This window comes from Mesoplodon bidens, assembly GCF_964165515.1.
Source record: "Mesoplodon bidens genome assembly, chromosome: 7".
NCBI lineage: Eukaryota > Metazoa > Chordata > Mammalia > Artiodactyla > Ziphiidae > Mesoplodon > Mesoplodon bidens.
Genome location: NC_138164.1, coordinates 90,411,155 through 90,439,131, shown reverse-complemented (window position 1 = coordinate 90,439,131; position 27,977 = coordinate 90,411,155). Strand labels below are relative to the sequence as shown.

General features: G+C 37.2%; 1 protein-coding gene across 1 annotated transcript in view; it reads left to right on the top strand.

Annotated features, from left to right (window-relative positions):
* Window positions 1-27,977, top strand: part of CCDC73 (coiled-coil domain containing 73) — a 137,823-nt gene that overhangs the window by 102,533 nt on the left and 7,313 nt on the right. The window contains exons 13-16 of the mRNA XM_081240508.1: window positions 14,132-14,242; window positions 18,601-18,735; window positions 23,754-23,940; window positions 25,025-26,530. Of these exons, the coding sequence (XP_081096634.1) occupies window positions 14,132-14,242; window positions 18,601-18,735; window positions 23,754-23,940; window positions 25,025-26,530 (1,939 nt within the window). The remainder of the gene's footprint in view (window positions 1-14,131; window positions 14,243-18,600; window positions 18,736-23,753; window positions 23,941-25,024; window positions 26,531-27,977) is intronic.

The window sequence follows — 27,977 nt, the reverse complement described above, 5'->3', positions numbered from 1 at the left end:
TTAGTGATGAAGGTAACTATGGTTCCAGGATCTTTTAACTATAACTGCTAGTATTTTAGATAATCCAAATGCCTCTCTCTTTTACTAGCCTCATAATTGCCTGAGCCTTGATAGTACATGGAGAAACTAGATTTCATATAGTAAAATTTCAGGACTTCCCTGGTGGCGCAGTGGTTGAGAGTCCGCCTGCCGATGCAGGGGACACAGGTTCGTGCCCCGATCCCACATGTGGAGGGTCCCACATGCCGCGGAGCGGCTGGGCCCATGGGCCATGGCTGCTGAGGCTGCATGTCCGGAGCCTGTGCTCCACAATGGGAGAGGCCACAACAGTGAGAGGCCCGCATACCGCAAAAAAAAAAAAAAAAAAAAAATTTCAAACAAAGTATTGGCGAAACGGGATAGAATTGTCAGCTTCTTAACAGATAAGGACATTAAAAAATAAACAGGGCCTCCCTGGTGGCGCAGTGGTTGAGAGTCCGCCTGCCGATGCAGGGGATACGGGTTCGTGCCCCGTTCTGGGAGGATCCCATATGCCGCGGAGCGGCTGGGCCCGTGAGCCATGGCTGCTGAGCCTGTGCGTCCGGAGCCTGTGCTCCGCAACGGGAGAGGCCACAACAGTGAGAGGTCCGCGTACCGCAAAAAAAAAAAAAAAAAAAAAAAACAATACCATCTATCATCACTTTCATTTTATAAAAGATAGCGCTTTAACACCAAAAGTATATTAAGGATGTAATATCAGATAAAGGACAGTCCTTTACAAGAGAACACATTTGATGACTTTATATTGACATTTTTTGCCATGGACTAGTGAGATTTTTGTCATGGATCAGTACTTGTTTACAGACTGGTGTTGGAGAACCACTGATATATAGTATAACAAAATATTAATGTTGAACTGTTGCTGAGGATTATGCTGCATAGATATCTCAAGTGTTTTCCCGAGGAGCATTCTAATTCCACCTGTACTAAAAGGGATCATTACTCTTCATAATGGCCTACTGTTTTTCGGTGCTCTGCAATCATGCTATCATCTGTCTTATTTTTTTTTAAGTACAATTTGGAGCATAGAGACCTAAATTCTCATGATAGAGAATATTTTCTACTATGATTTAATCATAGTTTAGTCCAGATAAAAGTATAGTTATGCTGCTATTATCATAGTGTTAGGAAGAATAATTTATTTATTTAGTTTGCTCCTAGAGTCATAGTGTTAACATAGTATTAACCAGAATAATTTACTTAGTTTTTGGTATATTAAAGCATTAACAGGTGGTTTTATTTTGATTTTCCACAATATACATTTTTTCAGAGAGGGTTTTCAGACTTGTTAATCCAGATGCAAATAATAGCGAATAACTTCCTGGTAGACTGTGAATTCCATAAAAAGAGTAACATTTTCACTAATATGAGCCCAAAAGAGTATCTGCCACATAGTAGGAGCTCATTAAATCTTATTAAATTAATGAATGATTAACAATGAGTAAATTCAGACTCTTTGCAAGTTCAAATATTGCTAGGTCAGGGCTTCTGGTTAAGCATATCAGATTGAACCTATACATTCCCTTCTATTTCCTTCTGAAACTGCAATAAATGACATTAATAAATCCACAAGGATGAGGAAGTAGGGAGAAGAAACTAAAAATTAAGTTTTAAAAGTGGGAGCCATATGGAAAATTAGTAGTTTACTTAGCAAATGAGAGAAAGTAGAAACCCAAGTTGAAGATACAGAAATAATCAGGAATTGCAAGCATCATGTGCCTCTAGAAGTAAGGTGCCCAACTGAAGCCAAAAACTAGAAGGTTTATATAGGAAGCTGTTGCATATCCAGATTCTTTCCCCTACCCTGCATAAATAGGCACTCCCTGTCTTCTATTTGGCAGAAGATTGGAGAATTACTTTGGAGAGTTTGAGGAGCAACTGCGGTTGGGGAGATTCAGTAGTGTGCTAGAGGCAACTGGTACCAGGGAGAGCTAGTTGTTAGAGCTGTTGTCATTTTGTAAGCTGGTTTAAATGACTGGTAGCTTGAGTTGACCATGGTGGGGTTTTTAACACTAATGAAATTGCCAAGTGCTGCAAATCAGGCTTTTTTTTTTTTTTTTTTTTGAGACCCAATTTACCAGCACAGTACTAAGAGTATTGTATTGAAAACAGTTTGGGAAGTCTAAATACTGAATTCTGAAGCCTCCCAGCCTAGTCCTTAAGAGGACAGTTAGCCTTGTAACATCCAGGCAGCATAATGGAAGATTCCATTATGGGGCAACTAACCTGCTCAAGAGAAGAGACTATAGCTGCTGCAGTTAAGCTCTCCCGATGAAACAGCTCAGCCAGATCAGTGCACAGTGAAGCCCACCACTATAGTGACAAAATTTTGTAGTTGACAAAGCTTTCAGCCAGCTTTTTAGTATTTCATTGTTAAATATGAACAAGCAGTTAAGGATCACTGGATATTTGAAGAAAGTCTCCAATGTAAAAAACAAACAAAACAAACAGGGTAATGAAAAAAACTTGGAGAAGCTAAGAAAATATACTGTTAAGAGAAATATATTTATTAATCCACAAAACAGTAATTGAGTCTAAAAAAAGAAATATTCCTAGAATAAAAGAGAACCCTTAAAATAAATATATTAGTAGACATGAAAAAGTACAATGGAAAAGTTGGAAGATAATATCGAGATGATCTGAGAAAGTAGAACCAAAAGACAAGAAGATGGAAAACAGGAAAGGAAGAAAATGAGGGGTCAGTTTAAGAGGTCTGGTGAGTTTCAGAGAGAACAGAGAAGATGGAAGGAAAGCAAATGACCAAAGAAATAATGCAGGAAAGTAACCCAGAACTGAAGGATCTAAGTTTGTTTTGCCTAACACCAGTGCATATCATTATGAAATTTCATACTACACTTAAAGAGAAGATTATAAAACCCTTGGTGGGAGAAAAAAAAGTAGGTCACAGAAGAAGGATCCAAAATGAGAATGGCAACATAATGACTTCAGACTTTTCATTGGCAGCACTGGAGGTAGAAGATAATAGAACCATGCCTTCAAAGGTTCCAAAGCAGAATTGTATGGTATTTACCCAAAGAAGTTGTTGAGTATTGGTAGAATAAACATATTTTCAGACAAGCAGGGTCTCAAAAAATATACCATATCTGCCTCCTTTATCAAGGAGTAGTAGAAAGGTTGCTTTATCAAGACAAGGGAGTAAACCAAGAGGAAATCATGGGATCTAGGAAACAGGAGACCCATCACAGAAGAAAAAAGGACATTTTCAGAGATTACCTGATCAGTGTAGCAGAATGAAAGAGCAATTGGTCCAAATTCTAAGGGAAGGATGGAATGTCTCCAACACATGGAAACTGAGAGAAAACCTGGCAGTTTCTTTTAGATGGGGGTATAAGTAGGGACAGGAAATGATTGATATATATTAATATAATATACTTTTTAAGAATATAATGCTCTTGGTCATTTATTATTACTAGGATAAAGTCTGTGGTATACTCTCCCATGTCTCCTCTAAACTTTGATTTGTCCATCTTAAAATACAGTGTTATTAATATAAATACTGTAAATATTTATTACAATGTTAAAGTACTAAGCATCTATTAAATACATACCATTGTAAATATTCAGAGACTCCCCTGTTATTATAATATGTACCTATAAATTAAGATGAAATCATGACTTCTATAAAAATATTTGCATTGTCCTAAAGTAGAGGCAGTCAAAATAGGTATTCATTGAGTGCTCTCAGGTGCGTAGTTCTTTATGAGCTAGAGGAGAATCTTCATGTTAAAATTGCAAAATGGGGCTTCCCTGATGGCGCAGTGGTTGGGAGTCCGCCTGCCTATGCAGGGGGCGCGGGTTCATGCCCCAGTCCGGGAGGATCCCGCGTGCCGCGGAGCGGCTGGGCCCATGGGCCGTGGCCGCTGGGCCTACGCGTCCGGAGCCTGTGCTCCTCAATGGGAGGGGCCGCGATGGTGAGAGGCCCGCGTACGGCAAAAAAAAAAGAAATTACAAAATGCTTTTTTTAGATGTTTCCCTAATTTTGCATAATTACGTCCTTGCATATTGATAATCTGTATAGTAATTGAGAACTCTAAATAGGTGGAATACTATGAAGCCTCTATTTTATTTTATTTATTTATTTATTTATTTTTTTTTTTTGCTTTTATTATCTTTATTTGAACAGAAATTTTAAATCTTCAGAGGCTCACAAGTCCACTGTCTACTATAGTTTCCTCTAGCTTAGAGACTCTCCTTGGTGCTTTGATGTTGTGGGTTCTGCCTTCACGGGTGTGGTGAATCCATGGCTTAACCCCAGCTGCTTTCACTCATAACTGAGTTGTTAGCAAGACCTCATATGGCCCCATCCTGTCCACTTCACAGCCAACTGATGGTCATGTCCTTGCTCTTTCCAGCTTTTGAGGAGGATGAGGTGTTTGGGTTGAATAGGGTCCAGGGGTACTTCAGGTGGATTGGCAGACCTATTGGAAGCACACTTAAAAACAGAGGTTGGTATAGTGGCTATAATTTTGACATAATTAGCAGTAGTAGGTCCTTTTAAAACATCACTGGATTCTTCTGCCTGGGTAGACACCTGGAAAAGCCTGCCACACAAAATTTCAAAGGGGCTTAATTTAAGCTTGCTTCTGGAATCCACTCTAATCCATAGCTGGGCAACTGGCAAGGCCTTATCCCAAGTGAAGTTAGTCTCGACATACTTTAGCATTGCTCTTTTTTTAAATGTATGATTCATTTTCTCACCTTTTCCTGTTGATTGTAGTCTCAGGATAAATGTAGTTTCTAATCAGTACACAATGCTTTAGACACTTGTTGGGTTATGCTAGAGACAGCAGCCGGTCCATTGTCACTTTGAAGGGTGTTAGACGATCCAAATTAGGGAGTGATTTCCATAATGAGGGCTTTAACTACTTCAGAGATTCTTTTCTGTCCAGGTGGGATATGCTTTCACCCATCCCGAAAAAGGTACAAACACTAACACAGATTTAAAATTTCCTGGGGCTTGGGGAATTTGAGTAAAGTCTATTTTCCATTCCTAAGTGGGGCAAGTTCCTCTATGTTGAGTTCCCATTTGAGGGGACCTGTCATGCAATTCTGAGTGACTTGCTGGATGGCCTTTTGCAGAATAGCCCCAATTGTTATTATTATTTTTTAGCATCTTTACTGGAGTATAATTGCTTTACAGTGGTGTGTTAGTTTCTGCTGTATAACAAGGTGAATCAGCTATACATATACATATATCCTCATATCTCCTCCCTCTTGCATCTGCCTACCACCCTCCCTATCGCACCCCTTTAGGTGGACACAAAGCACCGAGCTGATTTCCCTGTGCTATGCGGCTACTTACCACTAGCTATCTATTTTACATTGGTAGTATATGTAAGTCCATGCCACTCTCTCACTTCGTCCCAGCTTACCCTTCCCCCTCCCTGTGTCCTCAAGTCCATTCTCTACATCTGCGTCTTTATTCCTGTCCTGCCCCTAGGTTCTTCAGAACCACTTTTTTTTTTTTTAGATTCCATATATATGTGTTAGCATACAGTATTTGTTTTTCTCTTTCTGACTCACTTCACTCTGTATGACAGACTGTGGGTCCATCCACCTCACTACAAATAACTCAATTCTGTTTCTTTTTATGGCTGAGTAATATTCCATTGTATATACGTGCCACATCTTCTTTATCCATTCATCTATCGATGGATGCTTAGGTTACTTCCATGTCCTGGTTATTGTAAATAGAACTGCAGTAAACATTTTGGTACATGACTCTTTTTGAATTATGGTTTTCTCAGGGTGTATGCCCAGTAGTGGGATTGCTGGGTCATATGGTAGTTGTATTTTTAGTTTTTTAAGGAACCTCCATACTGTTCTCCATAGTAGCTGTATCAATTTACATTCCCACCAACAGTGCAAGAGGATTCCCTTTTCTCCACAACCTCTCCAGCATTTATCGTTTGTAGATTTTTTGATGATGGCCATTCTGACCAGTGTGAGGTGATACCTCATTGTAGTTTTGATTTTCATTTCTCCAATCATTAGTGATGTTGAGCATTCTTTCATGTGTTTGTTGACAATCTGTATATCTTCTTTGGAGAAATGTCTATTTAGGTCTTCTGCCCATTTTTGGATTGTGTTGTTTCTTTTTTTGATATTGAGCTGCATGGGCTGCTTGGTCAGTTGCTTCATTTGCAAATATTTTCTCCCATTCTGAGGGCTGTCTTTTTGTCTTGTTTGTGCTTTCCTTTGCTGTGCAAAAGCTTTGAAGTTTCATTAGGTCCCATCTGTGTATTTTTGTTTTTATTTCCATTTCTCTTGGAGGTGGGTCAAACAGGATGATTTATGGCATAGAGTTTTATGCCTATGTTTTCCTCTAAGAGTTTTATAGTGTCTGGCCTTACATTTCGGTCTTTAATCCATTTTGAGTTTATTTTTGTGTATGATGTTAGGGAGTGTTCTAATTTCATTCTTTTACATGTAGCTGTCCAGTTTTCCCAGCACAACTTACTGAAGAGGCTGTCTTTTCTCCACTGTATATTCTTGCCTCCTTTATCAAAGTTAAGGTGCCCATATGTGCGTGCGTTTATCTCTGGGCTTTCTATCCTGTTCCATTGATCTATCTTTCTGTTTTGTGCCGGTACCATACTGTCTTGACTACTGTAGCTTTGTAGTATAGTCTGAAGTCATGGAGCCTGATTCCTCCAGCTCCATTTTTCTTTCTCAAGATTGCTTTGGCTACTCAGGGTCTTTTGTGTTTCCATACAAATAATGAAATTTTTTGTTCTAGTTCTGTGAAAAATTCCATTGGGAGTTTGATAGGGATTACACTGAATCTGCAGATTGCTTTGGGTAGTATAGTCATTTTCACAGTGTTGATTCTTCCAATCCAAGAACATGGTACATCTCTCCATCTGTTTGTATCATGTTTAATTTCTTTCATCAGTGTCTTATAGTTTTCTGCATACAAGCCTTTTGTCTCCTTAGGTAGGTTTATTCCTAGGTATTTTATTCTTTCTGTTGCACTGGTAAATGGGAGTGTTTCCTTAATTTCTGTTTTGGATTTTTCATCATTAGTGTATAGGAATGCAAGAGGTTTCTGTGCATTAATTTTGTATCCTGCTACTTTACCAAATTCATTGATTAGCTCTAGTAGTTTTCTGGTAGCATCTTTAGGATTCTCTACATATAGTATCATGTAATTTGCAAACAGTGACAGCTTTACTTCTTTCCAATTTGAATTCCTTTTATTTCTTTTTCTTCTCTGATTGCTGTGGCTAAACTTCCAAAACTATGTTGAATAATAGTGGTGAGAGTGGAGAACCTTGTCTTGTGCCTGATCTTAGAGAAAATGGTTTCAGTTTTTCACCACTGAGAATGATGTTGGCTGTGGGTTTGTCATATATGGCCTTTATTATGTTGAGGTAAGTTCCCTCTATGCCTACTTTCTGGAGGGTTTTTATCATAAATGGGTGTTGAGTTTTGTCAAGAGCTTTTTCTGCATCTATTGAGATGATCATATGGTTTTTCTCCTTCAATTTGTTAATATGGTGTATCACATTGATTGATTTGCATACACTGAAGAATCCTTGCATTCCTGGGATAAACCCCACTTGATCATGGTGTATGATCCTTTTAATGTGCTTTTGGATTCTGTTTGCTAGTATTTTGTTGAGGATTTTTGCATCTATGTTCATCAATGATATTGGCCTGTAGTTTTCTTTTTTTATGACACCTTTTTCTGGTTTTGGTATGGTGATGGTAGCCTCATAGAATGAGTTTGGGAGTGTTCCTCCCTCTGCTGTATTTTGGAAGAGTTTGAGAAGGATAGGTATTAGCTATTCTCTAAATGTTTGATAGAATTCACTTGTGAAGTCATTTGTTCCTGATTTTTTGTTTGTTGGAAGATTTTTAATTACAGTCTAAATTTAAGTGCTTGTGATTGGTCTGTTTATATTTTCTATTTCTTCCTGGTTCAGTCTCAGGAGGTTGTGCTTTTCTAACAATCTGTCCCTTTCTTCCAGGTTGTCCATTTTACTGTCATATAGTTGCTTGTAGTAATCTCTCATGATCCTTTGTATTTCTGCAGTGTCAGTTGTTACTTCTCCTTTTTTGTTTCTAATTCTATTGATTTGAGTCTTCTCCCTCTTTTTCTTGATGAGTCTGGCTAATGATTTACCAATTTTGTTTATCTTCTCAAAGAACCAGCTTTTAGTTTTATTGATCTTTGCTATCGTTTCCTTCATTTCTTTTTCATTTATTTCTGATCTGATCATTATGATTTCTTTCCTTCTGCTAACTTTGGGTTTTTTGGGTTCTTCTTTGTCTAACTGCTTTAGGTGTAAGGTTGGTTGTTTTTTTTTTTTTTTTTTTTTTTTTAAATTAATTAATTTATTTTTAGCTGTGTTGGGTCTTCGTTTCTGTGCGAGGGCTTTCTCTAGTTGTGGCAAGTGGGGACCACTCTTCATCGCGGTGCACAGGCCTCTCACTGTCGCGGCCTCTCTTGTTGCGGAGCACAGGCTCCAGACGTGCAGGCTCAGCAGTTGTGGCCCACGGGCCCAGCTGCTCCACGGCATGTGGGATCTTCCCGGACCAGGGCTCGAACCCGTGTCCCCTGCATTGGCAGGCAGGTTCTTAACCACTGCGCCACCAGGGAAGCCCAGGTTGGTTGTTTATTTGAGATGTTTCTTGTTTCTTGAGGTAGGATTGTATTGCTATCAACTTCCCTCTTAGAACTGCTTTTTCTGCATCCTATAGGTTTTGGGTCGTCATGTTTTCATTGTCATTTGATTCTAGGTATTTTTTTATTTCCTCTTTGATTTCTTCAGTGATCTCTTGGTTATTTAGTAGTGTGTTGTTTATCCTCCATGTGTTTATATTTTTACAGATTTTTTCCCTATAATTCATATCTAGTCTCATAGTGCTATGATCAGAAAAGATACTTGATGTGATTTCAATTTTCTTAAATTTACCAGGGCTTGATTTGTGGCCCAAGATATGATCTATCCTGGAGAATGTTCCATGAGCACTTGAGAAGAAATTGTATTCTGTTGTTTTTGGATGGAATGTCCTATAAATATCAATTAAGTCCATCTTGTTTAATGTATCATTTAAAGCTTGTGTTTCCTTATTTATTTTCATTTTGGATGATCTGTCCATTGGTGAAAGTGGGGTGTTAAAGTCCCCTACTATGATTGTGTTACTGTCGATTTCTCCTTTTATGGCTGTTAGTATTTGCCTTATGTATTGAGGTGCTCCTATGTTTGGTGCATAAATATTTACAATTGTTATATCTTCTTGGATTGATCCCTTGATCATTATGTAGTGTCCTTCTTTGTCTCTTGTAATAGTCTTTATTTAAAGTCCATTTTGTCTGATGAGAATTGCTGCTCCAGCTTTCTTTTGATTTCCATTTCCGTGGAATATCTTTTTCCATCTCCTCATTTTCAGTCTGTATGTGTCCCTAGGTCTGAAGTGGGTCTCTTGTAGACAGCAGATATATGGATCTTGTTTTTGTATCCATTCAGCCAGTCTATGTCTTCTGGTTGGAGCATTTAATCCATTTACATTTAAGGTAATTATTGATATTGATATTACCATTTTCTGAATTGTTTTGGGTTTGTTATTGTAGGTCTTTTCCTTCTCTTGTGTTTCCTGCCTAGAGAAGTTCCTTTAGCATTTGTTGTAAAGCTGGTTTGGTGGTGCTGAATTCTCTTAGCTTTTGCTTTTCTGTAGAAGTTTTAATTTCTCCGTCAAATCTGAATGAGATCCTTGCTGGGTAGAGTAATCTTGGTCGTAGGTTTTTCCCTTCATCACTTTAAATATGTCCTGCCACTCCCTTCTGGCTTGCAGAGTTTCTGCTGAAAGATCAGCTGTTAACCTTATGTGGATTCCCTTGTATGTTATTTGTTTCTTTTCCCTTGCTGCTTTTAATATATTTTCTTTGTATTTTATTTTTGATAGTTTGATTAATATGTGTCTTGGCATGTTTTTCCTTGGATTTATCCTGTATGGGACTGTCTGTGCTTCCTCGACTTGATTGACTATTTCCTTTCCCATATTAGAGAAGTTTTCAACTATAGTCTCTTCAAATATTTTCTCAGCCCCTTTTTTTATCTTTTCTTCTTCTGGGACCCCTATAATTTGAATGTTGGTGCATTTAATGTTGTCCCAGAGGTCTCTGAGACTGTCCTCAATTCTTTTCATTCTTTTTTCTTTATTCTGCTCTGTGGTAGTTATTTCCACTATTTTATCTTCCAGGTCACTTATCCATTCTTCTTCCTCAGTTATTCTGCTATTGATTCCTTCTAGAGAATTTTTAATTTCATTTATTGTGTTGTTTATCACTGTTTGTTTGCCCTTTAGTTCTTCTAGGTCCTTGTTAAACTTTTCCTGTGTTTTCTCCATTCTATATCCAAGATTTTGGGTCATTTTTACTATCATTATTCTGAATTCTTTTTCATGTAGACTGCCTATTTCCTCTTCATTTCTTTGGTCTCGTGGGTGTTTACCTTGCTCCTTCATCTGCCATGTGTTTCTCTGTCTTCTCATTTTGCTTAACTTACTGTGCTTGGGGTCTCCGTTTCACAGGCTGCAGGTTCGTAGTTCCCATTGTTTTTGGTGTCTGCCCCCAGTGGGTATGGATCGTTCAGTGACTAGTGTAGGCTTCCTGGTGGAGGATACTGGCACCTATGTTCTTGTAGATGAAGCTGGATCTTGTCTTTCTGGTTGGCAGTACCGCATCTGGTGGTGTGTTTTGGGGTTTCTGTGAACTTATTATGATTTTATGCAGCCTCTCTGTAGCGTGCTGGTTATTGAGTGGAGCTGGGTCTTAGCATTGAGATGGAGATCTCTGGGAGAGTTTTCGCCATTGATATTATGTGGGGCTGGGAGGTCTCTTGTGGACCAGTGTCCTGAACTCGAGTACCCCACCTCAGAGACTCAGACCTGACACCCAGCTGGAGCACCAAGACCCTGTCAGCCACAGGGCTCAGAAGAAAAGTGAGGAGAAAAAAAAGAAAGAGAGGGCTTCCCTAGTGGCGCAGTGGTTGAGAGTCCGCCTGCCGATGCAGGGGACACAGGTTCATGCCCCGGTCTGGGAAGATCCCACATGCCTCAGAGCGGCTAGGCCCGTGAGCCATGGCCGCTGAGCCTGCACGTCCAGAGCCTGTGCTCCTCAATGGGAGAGGCCACAACAGTAAGAGGCCCGTGTACCACAAAAAAAAGAAAAAAAAGAAAAGAAAGAGAGAGAGAGAGAAAATAATAATAAAATAGTTATTTAAAAATTTTTTTTAATGTTTAATAAAAAAGTAATAAAAAAAAGAAAGCAAGAAAGAAGAGAGGGTTTCCCTGGTGGTGCAGTGGTTGAGAGTCTGCCTGCCGATGCAGGGGACGTGGGTTCGTGCCCCGGTACGGGAGGATCCCACATGCCATGGAGCGGCTGGGCCCGTGAGCCATGGCCACTGAGCCTATGCGTCCGGAGCCTGTGCTCCGCAATGGGAGAGGCCACAACAGTGAGAGGCCCATGTTCCGCAAAAAAAAAAAAAGAAAGAAAGAAAGAAAGAAGAGAGCAACCAAACCAAAAAACAAATCTACCAATGATAACAAGAGCTAGAAACTATACTAAAAAAAAGAAAACAGACAGAGCCCTAGGACGAATGGTAAAAGCAAAGCTATACAGACAAAATCACACAAAGAAGCATACACATACACACTTAGAAAAAGGAAAAAATATATATATATATATAAAAGGAAGAGAGCATCCAGATCAATTAACAAATCTACCAATGATAATAAGCTCTAAATACTAAACTAAGATAAACATAAACCAGAAACAAATTAGATGCAGAAAGCAAACCCCAAGTCTACAGTTCCTCCCATAGTCCACTGATTCAATTTTGGGACGATTCGTTGTCTGTTCAGGTGTTCCACAAATGCAGGGTACATCAGGTTGACTGTGGAGATTTAATCCGCTGCTCCTGAGGCTGCTGGGAGAACTTTCCCTTTCTCTTCTTTGTTCGCACAGCTCCTGAGGTTCAGCTTTGGATTTCGCCTCGCCTCTGCGTGTGGGTTGCCTGAGGGCATCTGCTCCTGCCCAGACAGGACAGGGTTAAAGTAGCAGCTGATTAGGGGGCTGTGGGTCCCTCAGGCTGGAGGGAGGGAGGGGTACGGAATACCACCGGGTGAGCCTGCGGTGGCAGAGGCCAGCGTGACATTGCAACAGCCTGAGGCGTGCCATGTGTTCTCCCAGGGAAGTTGTCTCTGGATCACGGGACCCTGGCCGTAGCGGGCTGCACAGGCTCCCGGGAGGGGAGGTGTGGAGAGTGACCTGTGCTTGCACACAGGCTTCTTGGTGGCTGCAGCAGCAGCCTTAGTGTTTCATGCCAGTCTCTGGTGTCTGTGCTGATAGCCACGGCTCGTGCCCGTCTCTGGAGCTCGTTTAGGTGGTGCTCTGAATCCCTCTCCTCTCCCAAAACAATGGTCTCTTGTCTCTTCGGCAGCTCCAGACTTTTCCCGGACTCCCTCCTGGCTAGCTGTGGTGCACTAGCCCCCTTCAGGCTGTGTTCACACAGCCAACCCCAGTCCTCTCCCTGGTATCTGACCTCTGAAGCCTGAGCCTCAGCTCCCAGCCCCCACCCGCCCCAGTGGGTCAGCAGACAAGCCTCTCGGGCTGGTGAGTGCTGGTCGGCACCGATCCTCTGTGCGGGAATCTCTCCACTTTGCCCTCTGCACCCCTGTTGCTGCGCTCTCCTCCGTGGCTCCGAATCTTCCCCCCTGCCCCGTCTCCGCCAGTGAAGGGGCTTCCTAGTGTGTGGAAACTTTTCCTCCTTCACAGCTCCCTCCCAGAGGTGCACGTCCCATCCCTATTCTTTAGTCTCTGTTTTTTCTTTTTTCTTTTGCCCTACCCAGGTACGTGGGGAGTTTCTTGCCTTTTGGGGAAGTCTGAGGTCTTCTGCCAGCATTCAGTAGGTGTTCTGTAGGAGCTGTTCTGTAGGTGTATTTTTGATGTATTTGTAGGGAGGAAGGTGTTCTCCATGTCTTATTCCTCTGCCATCTTGAAAGTCCCCTAGGCCTATGAAGCCTTTAAAATGAGATAGATCTATATATAATATGGAAATTAAGCAAGATACATTATTCATATTTTTAGAAAAGCAGATTGCAGAACAACATGGTATGTATGATGTGGTTTCATCTCTATTTAAAAAGCTATATTTTATGTACTTGTATGCTTATAGATAATTTCTGGAAGGATACACAAGAAACTACTAGAGTGGTTACCTCTGGGGAGGAGAGCTGAAAAAACAGTAGAGGAAAACTTTGCCTTTTCTTTCTATCTTTGTGTGGCTTGGATGTTTACCCTGAATGTACTTAGCTTTAATAATGATAAACAAATGAACATAAAAATTTCAGATATATTAGACATGTAGGGAGAGTTCTTACTATTTGTCCTTTTACAGAAGTTTACTTGGATTATCAGCAGACACTGAAGAAACCTAATAATAGTGGTGACACTGATTTAATTGCTTTTAAACCCTTGTCTTAGAAAACAGTAGTATTTTTACCCTTTAAAGGTTTTTTGGGAACAGGAGAGGGGAGTCTGGTGGTGATTATATAATATGTTAATTTATGAAGTAATAAGTTAATATAATAAATATTGAAGTTCTACTAAAAAAGTGTTAATTTGAAATTAAAAATTTAAATTGTATTTAAGAGTTTTCTAGCCGATTAATTTCTGAAATAAACAGATGTGGAAAATACATTCTGTGGTAGATAAAAATTTTTAGTAGGGTTAGGCTGGATTGTGCTACATTTCATATTTTTCAGTGCTGTAGTTTATATTACTTTTTCAGTACATTAAAACTTATGCAGTGAAACTGAATAATGGCAATGTTTTTATACCCTTTTATAGCCATTTCTTTTTCATAACCTCCCCCTATTTCCTGTTCACTAAACTGTAAGCACCTTTCTGTTAATTTATGAAAATTATTGTTGAGGTAGCACATTATCACTGATCTGTATGGCACTTTCAGCATGTTAGAATCAAAGGTCCAAGCAACATAAAACACATCAAAATTCATTAATGTGGTATTGATTATTTTTTGGATAATTAATTTTATTGCAGACCCTTGAAAGAGATAATGAGCTGCAAAGGGAGAAGGTGAAAGAAAATGAAGAAAAGTTCCTTAGTCTTCAAAACAAGCATGAGAAATCACTAGAAACTTGGGAAAAGCATGTAGGTTTATTCAATAGTAAAATATTAAAATATTTGAAGTAGTAGACATTTAAAATAACTATTAAATGCTAAGAAAATATTGCAAAAATAATATAGGAATGAAGTCAGACACATTGTCTTCTTGTACTTATATTTCCAAGAAGTGAATGTTTTTAAAGCTAATTTAATAAAATTTTCTGTAATGCTTTCGTGCATGAAAAACCATACATATATGTGTGTATTTATGTATATTTTGTATGACTTTTCGTATGTGACAAATAAAAATTAATTTTCCTTTTCACAAAACCATTGATAGTGTTTTAGTAAATGATTATCATAAAGAATTATATAGGTCTTATTGTTAGCTGATCTCTTCAGCTTTCCTCAGCAGTTTTGTTGACTTGTATTAAAGCCATGTTTAGAACATATATACAGTAGTTGGGTTCTATAGTATTAACATTTTATCATGAGAATTGTTATATTATAAACATGACTATTTCCTTAAAGCACACTCTTTATTTTACATTAAATTTTAATTTCAGTGAAGTAGATAATAAAAGTGAAAAGTGATGTAAATTAAAGTTGTGAAATATAAGGTTCACTTTTAAGACTGGTGAACCCCCAAGTCGATTACTCTACCTTATTATCTATTTTTATTGCCTTCAATTCTTTTAAAAGAACTAAAAAAAATAGAAGGTAATTATTTAAGAGTTTATGAAAGCTATATTTTGGGTAAGTAAGATTATATTTTAAACTATTATACTAATTATAATATATAATTCTAATACTATACTAATATATTTTATAATAATATATATGCATACTATTCTGTAGATGATTTTGTTTGATATAAATTGTTATGTAAGTAATTCTTCATTTTTTGATCCATTTGCAGCTAACATGTTCTCTTAATCTGTATTTTGAAGAGATCAAATCTTCACTGATGAATTTGATAAGCGTTACCTAATTCTCAAAAAATATTTTGTAATTAATTGTATCAGAATACTATAAAATGCTTAGTGGACCCTAAATAGGTAAAGTTTGTCATTAAGCAACAAGCATAGTAATTTTCATTTTAGCTTCAGCTAATCTACCTTGCATCCCAACACTTCCTTCTCATTTCTAAGGCTTAAAAGATCATGGAAATAGTACTGTCAGGATAAGGAAACTATGAAGTAAAAAGAGAATATAAACTTGAATATGCCAGCCACACCAAAAAGAATTAGTTGAGATAAGAGAAAATTAAGCATTTATTTTTCCTAGTGATATTTCAAGTATGTCCCTCCCCCAAGAAAAAAAAGTCAATTGAATTAAGAAAATAAGCATTCAGCTTCACTGGTGAGGCCGCAGTCTATAATTTAGATAAAATTGGTTTTGTCTTAGTATTTTTAGCATCTACAATCATTTCACTTCCATATGATTTCATACTAAACAACATAGGTAAATTTCTAAAAAGCTGCTTTGGTTCTATAGGAGTTTTCTTGAATGGGAGGTCAGATCTACTCTTTAACTGTATTTCTATCTTGATATAAGTTTTTCACCATTCTTGAGTGAAGGACAATTATAATGTTGCTACTGAGATCGGACCAAGATGGGTTTTTAAAAATCATTAAAAGATACTGGCAAAAATAAGATGAAATCATATACTGCTGTTTAAAAAAAATAAACAGTGAAAACACTGTACAAATTAAACAGTGAATATTACTAGATAATATATTTAAAACTCATTGAAATGTCTTAAAGAACATGGTATGTGTATCTGTTTTTATTTGGCTAGTTATACAGCCAATGGTTATGTATAGATAAAAAGATAATAAATGGGGATGTTGAGAAATTATTTAGGGAAAGGGGGTATCAAAAAAGGAATTCAATTCACAACATATGTTGAGCATCTGTTATGTGTTAGGAACTATTCTAGGTGCTGGATTTTCAAAGATGCCTAAAAAACAAAGATTTTTAAAGAGCTCACACTCTCAAAAGACAGGTAATTATTAAGTTAACCACAATAGTGTTGAGTGTTTTTAGTAGTGTTAACATTAGTATTAACAAATTACTACGAAAGCACAAAATAAATCATATTGTTTAACTAGGCTGGAGAAAGTTTTAGAGAAAAGATGACACTAGAATTTGGACTTGAAAGATGAATAGGGTTTCACCAGGCAGAAGGTGCCTGCTTCCTATACTTCCCATTCCACTCTGTGGGTATTCCATTTAAGAAAGGGAAAAATGATGGAGGCATGAAACTGCATTCTCAAGGATGATGAATAGTCTGATCTAGAATGTGACAGTGGAAATTAGGTTGTGATCACCTTCTGAAGAGTTCTTTACTAAGGAAGTTGAATTTTATAAGTAATGGGAAGCCATTGAGATTTTTTAAGCAGAAAGGTGACATAGATCTGCATTTTAGAAAAATAACTCTTGCAACAGTATGGAGAATGGCGTTATGGAAAGAGATTAGTATGAAGAATGTTGCAAATAATCTAACCACGAGCCTATGAGGGTGTAAATTAGGGCAACAGTAGTGAGAACAGAGAAGAGGGATAGATACAGGAAGCATTTTGGAGGTAGAATTAGCAGGATTAGTGACATTTTATGTATAATGGATTTTAGAAGGAAAAGGAGTAAACTATGATTCTGAGATTAATATAATGAGCAGAATAATAATGTCACTAATTGACATAAGGAATGTGAAAGGAGAAGCACATTTGGTGGATGAAAATGAGTTTAATTTGGGAACTGATGAATTTATGGTGACGGCAGGACATCTGACTTGAAATGTATATCATGCATTTGGAAACGTGAGTCTAATCTTAGAAGAGAGGTTGGGAGATGAGATATAGATTTAAGACTTATTAGCATAAAGATGAAATTTGAGGGTATGATAAGATCATCTGTGGAAGGAGTGGTAGACTTGAAGAGAAGGCTAAAGAAGAAAGAGCATTGGGGAACACCAACATTTTGCGAGTGGTTAGTGTGTGTATATTGGGGCAGGAGGGGAGAGGGAGCCTGATAAGAATGGTGAGAAAGGTAGAAGGATAAAGAGAGTAGTACCATGAAAATGAAGAAAAGAGGCTATTTCAAGAATAAGTAGTCAACATAGTCGAGCTACAGTGCTGTTAAATGGTGTGAAACTTGGAACAAGTCCTTTGGCTAATTTGCAGGTGATAGCTGAGAAGAATAATCAGTAGAACAATGAGGGCAGAAGTCGGTTGTTAAGGAGTGGTGAGAGATTAGAATTTGAAAGTAGTAAGAGTGGACTTTATTTTAAGAAGTAAGAGAGAGAGAGAGAGTAATTGAGTCAAGGAGAAAAAAGTTAGGAACGTGACAAGAGCATATTTGTGGGCTGAAAACATGATGGTATAGTGGGAAAGACTGAGACTAGGCAGGAGAGAAGAGATCTTTGCTAGAGCTAAGCTCTAAGGGAGACGGGAGTGACTTCCTTGATGGTCTAGTGGTTAAGACTTCACCTTCCAGTGCAGGGGTGTGGGTTCGATATCTGGTCGGGGAGCAGATCCCACATGCCTCGCAGCCAGAAAAACCCAAAACATAAAACAGAGGCAATATTGTAACAAATTCAATAAAGACTTTAAAAATGGTCCACATCAAAAAAATCTTTTTAAAAAGGAGGGGCAGGGGGAGACAGGAGAGGATGGGATAGAGAGCACTTGTGGAATTTTTGGTCATTTAAAATTAAGAGAAACTTTTGTAATATTTTATGACAAAAAGGTATTTTTCTCTTCAATGGAACTTACTTTGTCTTACATTTGAGGTTCCTATGAAGGAGAACCCCCCCCAAGAAAAAGATTATGAAATTTTATAGCCAGTAAAAGCCCAGTGTGTAGATGTAAGTATTAGGCTGAAGAGTCAGTTTCTATTGTACTGCTTAGTGCTCAGTATTCTTCATCTAATTGAGGTAAAATCTGTATATCGTAATTTGCAACAAGAAAATAAAACTTTAAGAAAGCAATGAAGTGGTAACTTTTATAGAATTTTTATGATTAAAAATAAATTAATTTTTCATCTGTAACAAGAGGTAGTTTAATCTAGTACTTGAAAGCACAACCCCTAGACTTAGCCTTGGATTTGAATCTTGACTGCCACTTTATATCTACCTGATCTTGGGCAAGTTACTTAACATCTGTGAGCCTCACATTTCTCGCCTGTAAATTGGAGACTAAAAATACCTCACAGGATTTTTATGAGTATAAAATTATATTTATTAAGTACTCAGCACAATTCAATAAATGGTAGCTTTTAACATTAGTAATTACTTTGGGAATGTTTTCATTTTTTACTATTTCCAAAGACTTGTGTTAATAAAGTATTTTTATACAAAATAAATTTATATACGTGTTCATTTTGGTTAAATGTTATATTAGGTTGAAGAACTTAATGGAGAAATTAATGAGATTAAAAATGAGTTATCATCACTTAAAGAAACTCATGCTAAGTTACAAGAACATTATGACGAATTATGCGATCAGAAAAAGTTTGAGGAAGACAAGAAGTTTCAGGTAAAATTCAAGTATGTTGGGGGTATAAGCTCTTAAAGAAATTAGGACCATCACTGATGATTTTCTCCATGCTTCATATTTTCTGTTTCTCAACTTTTAAAAATTAGTATAAACGTATAGTCTGTAATACATTTTTAGTTAATTTTTATGTACAATATGACATAAGGATCAAGCATCATTTTTTTGGACATGAATTTTCAGTTCTAGCACATACCTTTGTGGAATAGACAATTTTTTCTCCCATTGTGCCTTGGTACTTTCTTTGAAAATCAGTTAACCAAATAAATATATGTGGGTCTATTTCTGCACCCTCTATTGTATTCCTTTGATTATATGTCCATCTTTAAGCCAATATAACACTTCCTTTATTAGCGTAACTTTATAAGAAGTCTTAAAATGTGGTAGTATAGGTCCTTCAAGTTTGTTGTTCTTTTCCAAAATTGTTTTGGCTATTCTAAGTCCTTTGCATTTCCATATAACTTTTGGAATCAGTTTGTCAGTTTCTAAAAGAAAAAGTCTTTGGGGTTTGGACTTGGATTGTGTTGAATGTATAGATTAATTTGCAAAGAATTGACATCTTAACATACAATTCATGAACATGGTATATATCTTTACATTTATTTAGATATTCTTTAATATCCTTCAGAAATGTTTTGTAGTTTTCATTGCACAGGTCTTGCAAGTATTTTGTTAAATTTATCCCAGAATATTTCATGTTTTGGTCTCTTACTGTAAATAGTATTTTAAAAATTAATTTTTCTAATTGTTTCTTGCTAGTATATAGAATTAAAATTGATTTTGGTACATTGACCTTGTATACTTTTACCTTTTCTTTTTCCTTTTACCTTTTTAATTAACTTATTATTGTAGTAGGTTTTTTTGGTTGGACTTTGGAGTTTTCTATGTATATGATTATGTCATCTGAGAATTTAGGGCAGATAAATTTTACTTCTTTTTCTGCTCTGTATACATTTTATTTTTTTCCTCAACTTATTGCCCTAGCTAGGACTCTTTAGTACAGTGTTAAATAAAAGTTGTAAGAGTTGACATGCTTGCCTTACTTCTCATCTTAGATGGAGAGTGTTTAATCTTTCATCATTTCATATTATGTTAGCCACAGATTTTTTTGTATATGCTCTTTGTTAGGTTGAGGAAGTTTCCTTCTATTCCTAGTTTGCTGAGTTGTTTTTTTTTTTTTTTTCGCTGAGTTTTTATCATGAATGAATTTTTATCATGAGTGGGTATTAAAGTTTGTCAAATGCTTTTTCGGTATCTATTGAGATCATATTTTTTTCTTTATTCTGTTAATGTGTCAGTATTAACCAATTAATTACATTAATTAATTTCTAAATTTACCTTGCATTCCTGGGCTTTGTATTATCCTTTTTATATATGGCTAGATTTGATTTGCTAATGCCATGTTAGGGGTTTTGAATTGATGAGGAATATTGATATGTAAGTTTTGTTTTTTCTTTGCATTCTTTTGGTCTGTTTTCTGTATCAGAGTAATACTGGCCATATAAATTGAGTTGGAATGTGTTCTTTCCTCCTGAAAGAGTATTGTGTAGAACTAGTGTTACTTACTAAATATTATGTACAATTCATTGGTGAAGCTATCTAGGCTTTTTCTTTGTGGGAATTTTTTTTTTTTTTTTTTTTTTTTTTTTTGCGATATGGGGGCCTCCCACTGTTGTGGCCTCTCCCGTTGTGGAGCATAGGCTCCGGATGTGCAGGCTCAGCAGCCATGGCTCACGGGCCCAGCCGCTCCGCAGCATGTGGGATCTTCCCGGACCAGGGCACGAACCCGTGTCCCCTGCATCGGCAGGTGGACTCTCAACCACTGTGCCACCAGGGAAGCCCTGAATCTCTGCTTTTAATTTTTGGAAGGTATATACTGAGGAGTGGCACCAAGTGATTCCCACCTCTTGGTGTTCATGTTCTTTTGTAATACCCTCCATTGAGTGTGAGTTGGATTTAGTAACTTGCTTCTAGTTAATAGACTACAGCAGAAGTGATGCAATGTTACAATACTTCTGAGATTAGGTTAGAAGACGACGGTGGTTTCTGTGAGAGTGTGGGTGAACACGCTCTCTGTCTCTCAGTCTGTGTCTGTCTCTCCGCCTCTCTCTCTTTCTCTCTGAGCCGTGTAATGAAGTCCCAGCTATTCTGCCAGAGAGGCCACATAGTGAAGAGGGGCTCTGGAGGTTGAAAGGCCACATAAAAGAGAACTGAGGCACTCCTCCACCCGAGAGCCCCCACAGCTGCTAGCCATGGGAGTGAGCCTTCTTAGAAACAGAACCTCCAGCTCCAGTTAAAGTTTTTCAGACGACAGACAGCTTGACTAGACCCTCTTGAGAGACCTGGGGCAGAACCAGCAAGCCAAGCCATTCCTAAGTTCCTGACCCATCAAAACTATGGGATAATAAATGTTTGCTGTTATAAACCACCAAATTTGAGGTATTTGTTATACAGCAATGGATAACTCTTAAAGTGGTTGACCCCAGAACAACTCCAGGGTTAGGGGCACCAACCCTCGGAGCAGTCAAACATCTGTGTATAACTTATAGTTGGCCCTTCATATACGCGGTTCCTCCACATCGATGGTTCAACATCCACAGATTCAACCAACTGCAGATGTGTAGTGCTGTAGTATTTACTATTGAAGAAAACCTGTGTATAATTGGACCTGTGCGGTTCAAAGTCATGTTGTTCAAGGGTCAACTCTGTAAGTATCCTTCTAGGGTTTCACAGCTAATAGGTACTGAAACAGGATTTGAACCTATATTTAATCCAACTCCAAAACTCCTGGTAACTACCATACTATTTTTCTCCATCTCCTTTGCAAACTTCTCCTTTGCAAGTTTCCCTTCCCCTGCCTCTCCCTTGGGGATTTTCATTAGCATTTTATTCTTTATTCTCTTTCTTCTTAAAATATACTCTTAGTCAGTCTTATCAACTTGTATGTCTTCAGCTGCCCTCTCTCTGCCAGTGATTTTCAAATCTACATTTCCAGCTCAGTTTTCTCTTAAAAGTTCCAGTTCTATACATCTAAATGTTCATTAGACATCTCCCACCTTTTTGTCTTACTAACTCTTCAAACTCAAGAGATTTTTTTTTTTTTTTTGCTGTACGCGGGCCTCTCGCTATTGTGGCCTCTCCCGTTGTGGAACGCAGGCTCCGCGGCCATGGCTCACGGGCCCAGCTGCTCCGCGGCATGTGGGATCTTCCCGGATCAGGGCACGAACCCGTGTCCCCTGCATCGGCAGGCGGACTCTCAACCACTGCGCCACCAGGGAAGCCCGAGATTTTTTTTTTAATTTATTTTTTTATTTTTTGGCTGCATTGGGTCTTCGATGCCACACACGGGCTCTTCTCTAGTTGGGGTGAGCAGGGGCTACTCCACCTTGCAGTGCACGGGCTTCTCATTGCAGTGGCTTCTGTTGTTGCAGAGCATGGGTCCTAGGGGCATGGGCTTCAGTAGTTGTGGTGTGTGGGCTCAGTAGTTAGTGGCTCATGGGCTCTAGAGTGCAGGCTCAGTAGTTGTGGTGCACAGGCTCAGTTGCTCCGTGGCATGTGGGATCTTCCCGGACCACACGGATGGAACGCGTGTCCCTTGCATTGGCAGGCAGATTCTTAACCACTGCGCCTCCAGGAAAGTCCCATCAAGAGATTTAAAATGAACTCGTGATATTTTTCTCTAAACCTCCTACTGCTGTTTTCTAGCTCAGTAAATAACACCCACCAGTCACCTAGGTACCTAATCCAAACTCTGCAAATTAGTCTCTCCTCTCCTCTCAGTTTTCATAGCCAATCATTCAACAGTTGATATTAGCTTAATAAATAATTCATGAATCTATTTAGGCTTTTCATCTTTGCTGATATCACCTGGACTACTGTGGCATTCTTACGATGCATCTCTCTGCCTCATGTTGTTTCCCTTTATTAATTCAGTGTTTTCAGACTTCTAAGTGCAGCCTATTAGTGATACATGGAAATCAGTCTGGTGGTTTCGTGACTGGCATTCCTTTAAAAATGAAATAAAATAATGTAACATAGAAAACATTAGAATGTATCTCATTGAGTTGGTGTTACTTGGTATGCTCATTGTGTTGTAAAACATATTTATTTCTTATTGCAGGTTTTAAACAGTGAAGTTTGGAAAACATTACTCTAATCCATTCTTTATACTGCAGCCAGAGTGGTCTTTCCAGTCAGCTCATATTAATCATCTTGTCTAAATCCTTCAGTGACTTCTCATTGACTTCCTGGTAGAGTTGGAACTCCTATTGGGCCCTTAACGACATAGGCCTAGTTCAAGCCTCATTTCTCTCCATTCTTCTCCCAGCATCTAAGCTCAAGCTGAAGTAAATCCCAAGTAGTTCCACAAAGTAAAACTACATGAAAAGACTATAATTTTGTTTGCTTTTAACATCTGTGAATGCCATTTGTTCTCCCTGGAGTGCCTCCTTATCCCCATCTATATTAAAATTGCCTGTCATTTCTTTTACTATCTTCCCCAGTGGACCATAAGTTTTTTGAGGATAGGGACTATATTTTGTTCATCATTGTATCCCAAAGCCTAGTGCAGTGCTTCCATGTAATATGTGCTCAATATTTAGGGGGAATAAAAAGGTGTTGAATTGATTCACTATTTTAAAGATACATAAAAATACCAAACACTCAGAACAGTTTGCCTGCCATGACTACTTTGCTTTTAATAAAGGAGTGGTTCTTAATATGTGGTATTATATAATAATGTAGAATGCATGTTTGAAAACATCTAAGGCTCTCCATTTTATTTAAATATGATAGACTATACAAAATGAACTTACAGTGATCTTGTTACAAAGAACAGTATATTAAATTTAGTCAAAAAATCATTTGGCTTTCAAATAGAAATTGCTGGATGGTTGAACTGAAATATAGATTCCACTTTCATTAGCAAAGTTTGTTCAAATGTTTTACACTTTTTAACAATCTGTTTTTACATTAAAGGAATCTTTTCTATTTTACACTAGAACCTTCCAGAAGTACATACTGAAATGTCAGTGGAAAAATCAGAAAACACCATCATACAGAAATATAATTCCAGGCAAAAAGTAAGGGAAGAAAATACTGAGAGTTGTTGTTTAGATACTGAATACAGAGAAAAGGAGGAAAAGAAAGAAGCCCCATTTATAGAAGAAATCACTATAGGTAATGAAGGTAACCTAAAGTTATATTGATATTTTCTAATTTTTATATTGATCATTGTAGGGGAATATCAATTACAGTCTTTGCTTTGAGGACCTAGTAGTATAATTGGAGAAATACTTTTCCATTTGTATGTGTTTTAACAAAAGTACTTGTATGTCTTTTGAGCTATTCTTCAATAGAGTCAATATTAGGGGGAAAAATACATTTTTGCTTTCCCTTCTCATCACTTATTCATTGGCTTTTTGCATTCTGGTTTCTGCCTTCACTGATTTGCCAAGAATGAGCTACCAATAACCTTTTGATGACCAGACTCCAGAGCACTTTTCTTAGTTCAAATGACCTTTCTGTAACCACTGAAAAAGTGACTGATTCGTCCATATTGAAAAAGAGTGGTTTAAAGAAGGTAGTTTGAAGGTTGTTCAAACCTAGGCTGAACAACCACTTGGTGGAGATGTTGTAGAGAGAATGATTGGATTAAAAAGACCCTTCATGCCCTAAATTTGTAGTCCAGATTATTGTAACTATACTGAAATTTTGAAATCTATGGTTAAAACCCAGATGAATAAAATTAATATCTTAAGTAGATATTCTATATATTTTGCCCAAAAATATTCCAAATTTTAAAAATATTTACAAGGTAGTGAGTAAGAAAGTGATGATTATTAGCCTTGAAGAAACCAGCTAGCAATTTCTGCATCTAGGTAGTAAGAGAAACTACAGTATGACCGTTAGAGTAAATTAATTTTTATCTAATCAGCTGTGTGTTTATATGGAATTGTACCGTATGTCCAAAAGGAAGCAGCAGACTAGAGAAATAACCATTTTGTAATGCCCTCAACTTAGTTGTTTTTAAACCAAAAATACTTTCGCTGTTATGAAATAAAAATTTAGTGTGAATAGAGTCGAACATTTTAGCATGCTTATTAAAGGGAACTCAATATTTACATAAAATTGGTGTCATTATATTTGTGTAATACCTTGCCAGTGAAATATTTAAAGCTAAATATATTTTTATAAAAATAGTTAACATGCATCTTATAAAAGCAGGCTTTTGTGTATAACCCTAAAATTTACTGTGTTCTCATTATAACAGACTTACAACCTTTTGAAAAAAGCCCCAAGAAGAAAATTAATACTATTGTACCTCAGAATGAAAATCAAAGTGAAATCTCCCTAAGCAAAACCCTCGGCATAGAAAAAGAATTAATTAGTCAAGGACAAACCTTGGATGTTACTGACTTTACAAAAGTGGTTACTACAGAAATACAAGACAAGGTGGACTTGGAAAAAGATAATGGGTGTACAGAATTTAAATCACCAAATATTTCTTTTTTAGTGGCAGATATATCAATAGAAAGAGAAAAGATACATCCAGAAAGAACTGAAGGATTAGATCATCACCATGCAGATGTACACCTGGGGGTTGAAAATAACAGAACAGCATTTAACAGTATTTTAGATGAGATGGCTTGCAGTACAAATCATAAAAAAGATGTTTCTGAAGATGAACCATTCAAACAACAATTCAGATTGCTTCCAGGGACTCAAGAAAATGACACAGAGAAGGAAATTACAAATAGTTGCCAAACCAAAGCAGATTGGGATTCATCTCTAGATGTAAAAAGGAATCTTGTCCAGTGTCAGAAATATAGTTTACCGGATTCAAGTAATGTTATGTTAGATGATAAACAATGTAAAATAAGACAAATACAACTGTTAAATAAAAAAAGTGAAAGTAGCATATTGCCATTTAAAGAAATTTCAGATTTTCAACAAGTTGGTGATGACACTTCAGAGCAACCCGAACTAACTATTCCCTGTGATATAGCAATCAACCACCCCATTTCTTCTGCTGTTTTCAGTGACAATTTGAACGTACTTTTAAAGAATTCAGATAAAACTGTTAATATTATGCCTATGTTGGTGACACCCAACTCAAGCCCTGTGAAAAGAACTATATATAGGAAAAATGTGAATGATATGCATAACAGTCAAGTTAAGAACTGTTTGGGGTATCTAGAAAACAGTATGACTGTTTCCCATCTTCAGATTAACAATGAGAATATAGATGCTTCACAAGCCAAAGATATGAAAACTGCTATTCATGTGAAAACTTCCACAGAAATACAGTTTTCCAGTAAAGAGAGTCAGATTGATGAGAATCAGATAACTGAAGTAAAAAAAATTGACCTCTTCCCTAATGAAAGACAGCATACATTGTTAAATAGTACAGAGAAAACAGAGTCATTAAATGACATTGTTTCAGGAAAAATTTACAGTGAAGGACGGCTGGAAGAATCATGTCCATTTCACATAAAGCCATCTGGAGATTTAGTAAACAGAAGTGGAAGGTCAGCCTTTGATCTTTCAACTTCAGATAAAAAAACTGAGAAAACCCTAGTATATGTGAATTTTTTAGACCCCAGTTCCTGGCCAAAAGTAAATCAAATTGAAAGTCAAACAGTGAGCACTTCAACATCTAGCATTCCTTTGTTGCTGAAGAAGAGACCAATAGGTCTATTAGAAAACAAAAAGATGGTTTCGTTGACACCTTGTAAAAATGTTGGTGTGGATGATGACAGGAAGGATAGTGGACCAGGTAAGAAAATAAGGGTTATGTTTTAATTCTTTTAAAATTTGTATTTCTACTTATTATTCCTGGTAAAAATTTTTTACCAAGATTGTTTAAAATGAAAATTTATTTATATTACTATATATATGGGTTTTTTTTTGCCTAAACCTAAAAGACTCCCTATATGTATTGATATGTATGTAAAGTAGGAAAAGTTTTATTTAAATGGAAGTGGACTTATTTTCACCTAAATCTGAGCCAGTATTATCAACATGTAGAGAGGTCAATTGCATTTTGGAAATTAAAAAAAAAAATCCTTTCATTATCAGAGAACTGAAAATAGCAAAAACAACCGCAAGTCTGGGTCATTAATTTTAGGAACATCTACCTAATCCAAGTCTCTTTTTTTACTTTCTAGAGCAAATGCAGTGAAGTTGTTGATATGGCTTCTGCCAGTGTTATGTTTACTCCTTTTCTTTCTATACTAAAAAAAAACAAAACCCAAAAAAATACAAAAACAAAAAACCTTCTCTCAGAACTGTTTTAGTTTCTCTCCTATGTTGTCACTTTCTTCTCCCAATTTTTTCCTTCTTTCCTTAATTTTTCTATTTTTATCTGTCCCTTCACCAGCACCACAAATCTAGCTTTGTTCTTTTATTTTGCAAGTAATAGTGAGGTGTAACAATACCTTTCATATCATTGATATTTATCATTGTTTGAAACACTTTAAATTGAATCACTTAATAATTATATGCCTGTATTAATACATTCCAATATTAAATAGTTCAGATAGTGGAGACTGTTTTACTCTTTCAAACCACCACATGAAATAACAATGTGCAAGTTTTGCTTTAAAAATCCTCCAGGAAAAGGGAGCTCTCTTGCATTGTTGGTGGGAGTGTAAATTGATACAGCCACTATGGAGAACAGTATGGAGGTTCCTTAAAAAACTAAAAATAGAACTACCATATGACCCAGCAGTCCCACTACTGGGCATATACCCTGAGAAAACCATAATTCAGAAAGAGTCATGTACCACAATGTTCATTGCAGCACTATTTACAATAGCCAGGACATGGAAGCAACCTAAGTATCCATCGACAGATGAATAGATAAAGAAGTTGTGGCACATATATACAATGGAATATTACTCAGCCATAAGAAGAAACGAAATTGTTATTTGTAGTGAGGTGAATGGACCTAGAGTCTGTCATACAGAGTGAAGTAAGTCAGAAAAACAAATACCATATGCTAACACATATGTATGGAATCTTAAAAAAAAAATGGTTCTGAAGAACCTAGGGGCAGGACAGGAATAAAGATGCAGACGTAGATAACGGACTTGAGGACATGGGGAGGGGGAAGGGTAAGCTGAGACGAAGTGAGAGAGTGGCATGGACATATATACACTACCAAATGTAAGACAGCTAGCTGGTAGGAAGCAGCCACATAGCACAGGGAGATCAGCTCGGTG